Below are 9,726 nucleotides of genomic sequence, written 5' to 3'. Positions count from 1 at the left end.
CATATGGGTGTATCTCGGTTGACCTGCTCTATACTGTATACAGCTTAACTAATAGTGTATCAAATTGACCAAGCAGGTTAACTGTCTCCTACTATCTTTGCCGTAAATTACTGACGGAATAGAATTACTCAGGTAAATGCAACTACCTAGTGAGTGTGCCATTCTCGGCTGAAAGTTCAGCAGCACCAACTACTCCATCAATACTCACAGTCCCTGTCACTGGTCACGTGTCAGCTGAAAGCAAATAATGCGAGTACTCAAATAATGCACCTAGCTGCGCTAAGCTTACCTATACATAGGCTACGTGCATGGCAGGTGCAGGACAGCAAAACATCAACAAAAAAATACGGGAACATCAACCCCGGAACGCTAGCTGCAAGGAAATACAGTATCTCGAATGGTCACACATTAAATGAGCATGCATGCATGCATGTGATCGTGCCACCTTGGTTGTCAAGGACACACCTCACCTCCATCTCCATGCATGCATAGCTCTCTCTCTCTCTCTCCATGGGAGTGGAGTACTGCCTCTATAGGCTAGCAGAGCAGGAGCTAGTAGTAGAAACTAGTAGAACATGCAGTCGATTCAATTCTCTTCAATGCAATACCTTTTCAGTGTTCCACAGCTTATCTGCTCAAACTGATCACAGGCTACATATAGAGGCCTCCTATATAGGATTATATGTGTAGTGCACCATCAAGAAATATCTAGCGGCACGAATAGTATGGAAGCATATCACGGCCAGCTTAATACTTGTGTGCAACTGTGTAATGTGCATGCTGATCGACTACTAAGTAGGATCTGAGTGGTATGCTGAATGTAGTAAGTGGTTAGCTGGATGCGTGCTACAATGGCTTATAGGTTATAGCTGTCGCAAGAAAGCTAGCTTAAGGCCCACGAAAGAAGACGAGTGGAAAGAAACCTAGCTAGCTAGCTAGCTAGCTAGGTGGCCACAATGCAATGTCCGGTCTTTCTTGCTACATGACACCTAAAAAGAACCAGGTTCACACATGCACGGTAGGGTCGGCAGCATTGGTACCGTGGGCCGGCGAGCACAGCTGTACGTGTGTGCTCGTCTACGTAGTGCGCACTATTAATTCCCGGTCTTAACAGCTGAGGCCGGCTTAACTGGAAAAAGAATCACCTTTTCCTGAAGATGGGCCATGCCATATATAGGTACGTTTAGTTTTACTGTGTGAAGAGATCTGAATCTTATACGCGTACCATCGAATCGATCGACGTGGACAGGGCATCACGAGCAAATCGAACAAGATTAGTACGTATAAAAGGAGGAGAAGACTGAGAGTGGCATAGAAACCTGTCAGCCACTGCATATCTCTATCTCTTTTAACTTATTATCAGGTGTAGATTTGGAGGCTAATTAACGACCGAGCTAGCTAGGCAGCCATGCACGCAGAGGCGCGGGATAATTAACCTAGCAGCGCATGCAAGTGGAGGGGAGCACGCATGGGTTTGTCGGCCACTTCCACCGGCCGGTCCTGCCCGGTACGACTCGTTGACTGCTACATGCATCGACCCTGGCCGTGGCTGGCCGGCCGGCTCGATCGCCTTGGCAGCATGCAGCGTGCTACCTAGCTCCGGCCTCCGGCCGGCCTCTCCCACGGCCTTGGGTTCGGGAAATCACTGGTACATGCGTGTACGGCCGGGAACAGCAGCTAGGGATGCATGCATGCATGCACGCACCATGCGTGCTAGTACCTAGACTCCTAGAGATGCAAGGTATTGGGACTATGGCATCCTTAATTCCCCATATATACGCAACGTACGGCGACTTCGTTGTCATTACCACTCGATTCATGCACGATGCACGAGTGTTTGAAGAACAGAGTTGAGAAGAGGACAGCAAAGTAATCACGTAACATGCGGTAGAGAAAACCAATTAGGAGTATGTAAGCATGCATCCAATGTGAACAAACGAAAGATTACCGGCACAAGAGAACAAGAGAGTACGTGCTAGATAAACTGTGGCCACACAAACAGCATAAGATAAGGTTTGCCAAGCCAGAGTACTTACTATAAGCGAGCAGATGCTTACTCCTAAGTAACACATAAGCAAACAAACATATACAATACTCATATATGCACATCGATCAAACTAATATAACTACCGACCTTGGCTACAAGCTAACTCCTCATAACTAGCTGGTCTTACTTATCGGTCATGCTCGATCAGGCCTGCAAGATGGCGCCTAAAACTAGTTTCTAACACAGGACGTCCTTGAGCAGCTTGTACCTGCGGCCTCCCACCTTGGTCGACCCTCGCCGCCCGCTCTCCTGGTCGCCGCCGGTTGCCGCCTTGTCGATCCTGCCGGAGTAGCCCGTCGTGGCCGAATCCTGGCAGACGGAGGCCTGCTGCTTCCCGGATGTAGACGCGCTCCTCCTGGCCTTCCCGGAGACGTCGCCGAGGCACCAGTCGCACATGTCGGCCCCGGCTGAGGCCGGTGCCCCGTCGCCGTAGTAGTTCGTGCAATAGCTGCATGCAAGCACCGCATATATGAGAAAGATGTACTACTACTACTGCAAGATTAGCTAGAAAACAAACATATACTAGCTAGTGTTTGTTCCCTCATCCATGAGAGTTCCTCATCCATTCATATCAAGAAGGGGCGGAGGAAGAAGAAGAGATGGACGGATGGTGTGGGCAGTGGAGGAATACTTACGAGTGCTGGAAGCGGTAGCGGCAGCGCGCGCACCGGAAGAGCTTGTCGGGGAAGCCGATGTCCCCGCACATGGAGCAGACGGTGGCGGCGCCGCCGTCCATGGGGAGATGAGATGTGGAGGTAGCACAAGAGCGAGGCAAGATCAGGAAGGAATGTCTACCAGGGACAGAAGATGGGCTGGGTGGGAGGCGGGAGGGGAGAGGGGTGGACATGTAGGGGTGAGGGCTGAAGAGGGCCCGAGGCGTATTAAATACGAGAGAGAAAGGTGGAGAGGCGGAGGAAGGGGGGCGCACACGACAACCTTAACCCGGCGACCAGACAGTACACATCCATCTCAAACAACGCACGGCAGCACATATAAAAGAAATCTTATTGCACGGTGAATTGGCTAGATAGATCTACCCGAGTCGGTGCATGCATGCATATGCGGGCACCAGTGCTTGCCACCGCTCCAGGATCGAGATTCAAGACGCCGAGAAAAACTTCTAGCCAAATCCAGTTGCAAAGAAACGGATGCTGGGTGCGCTGAAGCTACACATGAATGTCTCCGGGTCGACGTCCTTCCAGTTTTACTACTAGTAGGCGCGAAAAGCGGCAAGAAACTGCCGAACGATTGATTGGCATGTGAAATGAAACGTACAATTACTAGTGGACACTGCGTGTACTCTGATTGCCTAAGCTGCCAGCTAGTCCGTGTTGTTGTATAGATGAACCGTGCACGTACGCATTTTAGGTGTCCTTTCCCCCCAAATAAGTCGGTTCTATGGTGACGCTTTCACGAAAGTCCCAACTGGATTTCGACCGAAACAAATTTAGCTAGCTTATTTGCTACTAGCTCCTACTTGCTTGCGAAGCAAGGTTCGGTTGGATGGGTAGGAGGTCATTGCTATCTTAGCTCATCAGGGTTCAACTCCTAGACGCTCGTGCTCGCATTTATTAGATTTATTTCAGGCATTCAGGTGACGTGCATTCAGTGGGAAGAGACCTTCCGTTGACTACGGTCTACGAAGGTGTCTGTGTCGACTCACTCTCTCGGAGGTCCTCACGAGGATAGGGTGTACGTGTGTGCGTTTATAAATGTGAGTGTATATATGAGTGTATGTGTCTGTGTCAAAAAATAGCTCTGCATGTTTTTTTTTGGATAAAGAGAACTTTCTCTTCGATTTCTGTTAGAAGAAACCACAATGCCTTACATCTACCGGGACCAACATAAAGCAAAGAAGATTGACGATGTATGATCTACGTGGGCAGCATGAGCTAGCCTCACCTGCCCGCACAGATCACAAAAAGGGTATTAACTAGCATGCCGATAAGACTAGTCACAATGGGAAGTAACTTAGACTAATAACATCATATTTTACTAGGCTATGTTACTATCCTCATAGTGGGTAGTAACATATGTGTGTTGACATGTTATGGTTCATTTATTATCCTATAGACTCATATCATCTTGGTATGTGTGATGTTACAGTAACTAGCTAAGTTACCATCATCACTCTCTTATCATTAAATATGTGCCACATAAGTAAAATTATTTTGAAAAATGTGATGTTACTAATGATGTTACTTCCACTATGGCCAGTCTAACCCACAAGGTAACCAGACTCCAGGCTCCATCACCCTAGGAGTCCACAATCCGGATCCCCGGGATATGGATTAACGGACAGCAGTTCAAAACAAGCAACTAAACAAAAAGTGCAGAGAGATAATAAGATAAACAGCCGATGACATCTTAAAAGGTTCAGCCTGGAAGACGGACTCACTCTTCATCCAGCAGTAATCATGTTGATCATCCTCCAGCCAAGTGTATCTTGTAAGACCTCTCCAGCGATCTTCACAACTTTTCTTATTCCGCACATAATAACATGATAACCTTGTTGCTATAAAAAAACCATTTCTTAATTTTCAAATTGTCCAAAATATAGCAGAAATCCCAGCAACTACAAAGTTCTTTTCATTCTTATTGAAATCCTTTAACCAAACATTAAACATAGCATCACTAGTAGAAAAAGGGTCAAATGTGCGAACCGGCACTAATGTGTCCATTAGTGCCGGTTCCAACGGCTAGGCGGGAGGAGCTCTTTAGTACCGGTTCGTGGCGAACCTTTAGCACCGGTTCGTGCCATGAACCGGTACTAATGAGAGTGGTGGCAGGATGTTGTCAGAGTGGGGCCCCTCCAGCACCTTTAGTACCAGTTCGTGCCACGAACCGGTACTAAAGGTCGTCCTATATAAACCCTTCGTCCACCAGCACTCTGTTCTTCCCCCTTTCCCCTCTCCCTCTCCTCTGTTCTTCCCTTCTTCCTTTCGAGTTCATCACAAAATTTGCCCCAAATTTGTCAAGATTTGCAGGCCCCCATCCATTCGAATGATCACAAAGGTTAGCAACTTTGTCCTTTCATTTCTCATTGCTAGATTAGCTCCTGCATTGGTTTATATAGTGATTAATTGTGGGTTTTAGTAATTTGGGAGGAATTATATGTGGTAGTATCTGATTTATATGCAAATTGAGGTCAAAATAACACTTAGTTTGCATATGTAGGTGTGGTTTACTTAGTGCCTTCTAAATCTCCGTCGTAACCACCGTTGATCGCCCGCACCGTCCCGTCGTCGGCACCACCTTGTGGTGAGCCTCTTGTTTATGAAATTTTATATAAAAAATTGATGTTTGTGTGATTTGGATATATAGTTACTCGTATAATTATCTTACCCGTACGTTGTTTGTTATACATAGTGCCATGGTTTTGATATCCGTCCCCGTCGGCCCTCGCCCTTGTTATGATTCGGATGTGGTATATTCTCTTTTAAAACTATTTGTTGCATTTCGTGTTTATGAAAAATTATGCCCATCAAGCTGACATAGATATTTGTATGTAGGAGGTAGTTGAATCGGAAATTCCAACCGACCCTATTGTCGAGAGGTTAAATTTAGTTGAAAGAGAAAACGAGGATTTGAAAGAAAAATTGAAAAGAATTGAGGGGGAGAAGATGGAATTGGAGTTGCATGTTGCCGATGTCGTCGATGATCACAAGATTAAGATGGAGAAAATGCGCTTGAAGATTAGAAAGATTAGAAAATATGCCATTCATAGTGAGGCTTGGTATCATTATGCTGTTGGATCAATTGTTACCTTAGTTGCGATCTTGATCGCATTTGTTGTTGCATTTAAATTCTTTAGCTAGAGAGTTATTTGTTTGTTGCATTTAAGTGTTGTATGAACTTTATGTATTGTATTAATTTGGTGTTTTCGGTGCTGTGTATTGAAGATGAGCCGACAATGGATGTACGATGCCCGATGCTCTCCCGAGTTCATTAATGGCGTGCATACTTTTCTGCTTGCGGCTGAGGCAAACAAGCGGGCGGATGGTTTTATGCCTTGTCCATGTGCTGGCTGTAAGAATGGTCACAATTACTCTACGTCAAGAACCATTCACGTCCACCTGTTTGAGTCCGGTTTCATGCCCCACTATAATGTTTGGACCAAGCATGGAGAAAGAGGGGTTATGATGGAAGACAATGAAGAAGAAGAGGACGACGACAGCCTGGCCATGGGTTCCCTGAATACGATGATACAACAATGAGGGAAGAAGCTGAGCCGGTAATGCGGGAAGAAGCTGAGCCGGCAATGCGGGAAGAAGCTGAAGAAGAGGCATCAGATGAGCCCGTTGATGATCTAGGTCGGGCCATTGCCGATGCAAAGAGAAACTGCGCAAGTGATTTGGAGAAGAAGAAGTTGCAGCGCATGTTAGAGGATCACAAAAAATTGTTGTACCCGAATTGCGTAGGTGACAAGAAAAAGCTGGGCACCACACTGGAATTGCTACAATGGAAGGCAGAGAATGGTGTATCTGACAAGGGATTTGGAAAGTTGCTGGTAATGATAAAGAATATGCTTCCAAAGGACAACGAATTGCCCGAGAGTACGTACGAAGCAAAGAAGGTTGTCTGCCCTCTAGGGTTAGAGGTGCAGAAGATACATGCATGCCCTAATGATTGCATCCTCTACCGCGGTGAGTACGAGGATTTGAACGCTTGCCCGGTATGCGGTGCATTGCGCTATAAGATCAGCCGCGATGACCCTGGTGATGTCGAGGGCGAGCGCCCCAGGAAGAAGATTCCTGCCAAGGTGATGTGGTATGCTCCTATAATACCACGGTTGAAACGTTTGTTCCAAAACAAAGAGCATGCCAAGGCGATGCGATGGCACAGAGAAGACCGTAAGAAAGACGGAAAGTTGAGAGTACCCGCTGACGGGTCGCAGTGGAGAAAAATCGAAAGAAAGTACGGGAAGGAGTTTGCAGATGACGCAAGGAACGTATGGTTTGGTCTAAGCGCAGATGGCATTAATCCTTTTGGGGAGCAGAGCAGCAACCATAGCACCTGGCCTGTGACTCTATGTTTGTATAACCTTCCTCCTTGGTTGTGCATGAAGCGGAAGTTCATTATGATGCCAGTGCTCATCCAAGGCCCTAAGCAACCCGGCAACGACATTGATGTGTACCTAAGGCCATTAGTTGAAGAACTCTTACAACTGTGGAATGGAACAGGTGTACGTGCGTGGGATGAGCACATGGGGGAAGAATTTGACCTAAAGGCGTTGCTGTTCGTGACCATCAATGATTGGCCTGCTCTCAGTAACCTTTCAGGACAGACAAACAAGGGATACCGCGCATGCACGCACTGTTTGGACGATACCGACAGTATATATTTGGCTAATTGTAAGAAGAATGTGTACCTGGGACATCGTCGATTTCTTCCGAGCAGGCATCCCGTAAGAAAGAAAGGCAAGCATTTCAAAGGTGAGGCGGATCACCGGACGAAGCCTCGCCACCGTACTGGTGCTGATGTACATGATATGGTCAACGATTTGAAGGTGGTCTTTGGAAAGGGTCCTGGTGGACAACCTGTTCCGAATGACGCTGACGGACGCGCACCCATGTGGAAGAAGAAATCTATATTTTGGGACCTGCCCTATTGGAAAGACCTAGAGGTCCGCTCCGCAATCGACGTGATGCACGTGACGAAGAATCTTTGTGTGACCCTGCTTGGCTTCTTGGGCGTGTATGGGAAGACAAAAGATACACCTGAGGCACGGAGGACCAGCAACGTATGCACGGAAAAGACGGCATACATCAGGGTCATGCAAGCTACGCTCTTACCAAAGAAGAGAAGGAAATCTTCTTTGAATGCCTGCTCAGTATTAAGGTACCGTCTGGCTTCTCGTCGAATATAAAGGGAATAATAAACATGGCAGAGAAAAAGTTCCAGAACCTAAAGTCTCATGACTGCCACGTGATTATGACGCAACTGCTTCCTGTTGCATTGAGGGGGCTTCTACCGGAAAACGTTCGATTAGCCATTGTGAAGCTATGTGCATTCCTCAATGCAATCTCTCAGAAGGTAATCGATCCAGAAATCATACCAAGGTTAGAGAATGATTTGGTGCAATGTCTTGTCAGTTTCGAGTTGGTGTTCCCACCATCCTTCTTCAACATCATGACGCACGTCCTAGTTCACCTATGCGAAGAGATTAACGTTTTGGGTCCTGTATTTCTACACAATATGTTCCCCTTTGAGAGGTTCATGGGAGTCTTAAAGAAATATGTTCATAACCGTGCTAGGCCAGAAGGAAGCATCTCCAAGGGCCATGAAAATGAGGAGGTCATTGAGTCTTGTATTGACTTTATTCCCGACCTTAAGCCGATTGGTGTTCCTGAATCGCGGCATAAGGGCAGACTGGATGGAAAAGGCACGCTAGGAGGGGAACAAATAATATGTATGGACGGACATTCTCTCACTGAAGCACACTACACAGTTCTACAGAATTCCGCCTTGGTGGCTCCGTATATGGATGAACACAAGAATTTGCTACGCTCCAAACACCCGGAGCGGTCTAATGACTGGATTACACGTGAACAAACCAGGAGTTTCACCAGCTGGTTGCAGACACGTACCATGCATGACGCCTCTATTGAAGATGACCTGTACTTGCTTTCCCAGTTACCATCTTCGAATATAATGACTTTCAAAGGGTACGAGATAAATGGTAATACATTTTACACGATCGCCCAAGATAAGAAGAGCACCAACCAAAACAGTGGTGTCCGCTTTGATGCAGAAACCAAGACGGGAAAGGAAACATATTATGGTTATATACAGGACATATGGGAACTTGACTATCGACGTGGTTTGAAGGTCCCTTTGTTTCGGTGCAAATGAGTCAATATGACACGAGGCGGGTAACGGAAGACCCGCAGTACGGAATGACAATAGTGGATCTCAACAATCTTGCGTATGCAGACGAACCATTCGTCCTAGCCAATGATGTGGCACAGGTTTTCTATGTGAAGGACATGTCTACCAAGCCGAGAAAAAGAAAAGATAAGGAAGCGAATGCATTGTACGATGAGCCAAAGCGGCACATAGTTCTTTCTGGGAAGAGAAACATCATGGGAGTGGACGATAAGACAGACATGTCAGGAGATTATGAAAAGTTTGATGAAATTGCTCCATTCACAGTGAATATTGACCCGAGCATCCCGTTAAATGATGAAGATTTTCCATGGTTACGGCGCAAAGGGACACACGCGAAGAAAAAGTTTCACACCCAAAGATCTGGGATGTGATCGGCTTCACTATCATCACTTTCTTCTGTGTTTCACACCCAGGAGGGAATCTCTGTAATAGTTAGGGTAGTTATGTGTTTTGGCATTTGAAACGCGAAGAAATTTTATGTGCAAACAAATTCTTTCATGCCTTTACTGATTTTTTCAGCTAAAAAGGCATTTCATTTTTTAAATAACCTAAGCATTACCAAATTGAATATAATGATAAAACACACTAATATTAAACATAATAAAAAGAATCACTGAAAAATGTATTTTTAAAGTTAAGTTATTCACAAACTAGTGATTCACACAAATTTCAAATAATTCAAAATTTAAACTATTCAAATTTAAAAACTACCGGCACTAACTGAAAGTTTCTGAAAACTATCAAAAATATTCACAAAGAAACTCTAAATACAGCAAAAAACAACTAAA

At 45.8% G+C, this 9,726-nt stretch overlaps 1 protein-coding gene across 1 annotated transcript; it reads right to left on the bottom strand.

Moving 5' to 3' along the window:
- Positions 1–1,944: 1,944 nt before the first annotated feature.
- On the bottom strand, positions 1,945–2,914 carry LOC123185873 (uncharacterized). Its single transcript, XM_044597688.1, has 2 exons — positions 2,683–2,914; positions 1,945–2,495 (listed from the first exon to the last, which is right to left on the bottom strand). The coding sequence occupies exons 1-2, from the start codon at positions 2,892–2,894 to the stop codon at positions 2,225–2,227; spliced, it is 483 nt and encodes a 160-aa protein (XP_044453623.1). The 5' UTR covers positions 2,895–2,914; the 3' UTR covers positions 1,945–2,224.
- Between the last annotated feature and the right edge of the window lie 6,812 nt (positions 2,915–9,726).

The sequence above is a fragment of the Triticum aestivum genome, chromosome 2A (genome assembly GCF_018294505.1).
Source record: "Triticum aestivum cultivar Chinese Spring chromosome 2A, IWGSC CS RefSeq v2.1, whole genome shotgun sequence".
Taxonomy (NCBI): Eukaryota; Viridiplantae; Streptophyta; class Magnoliopsida; order Poales; family Poaceae; genus Triticum; species Triticum aestivum.
This window is presented reverse-complemented; position numbering and strand designations above follow the sequence as displayed.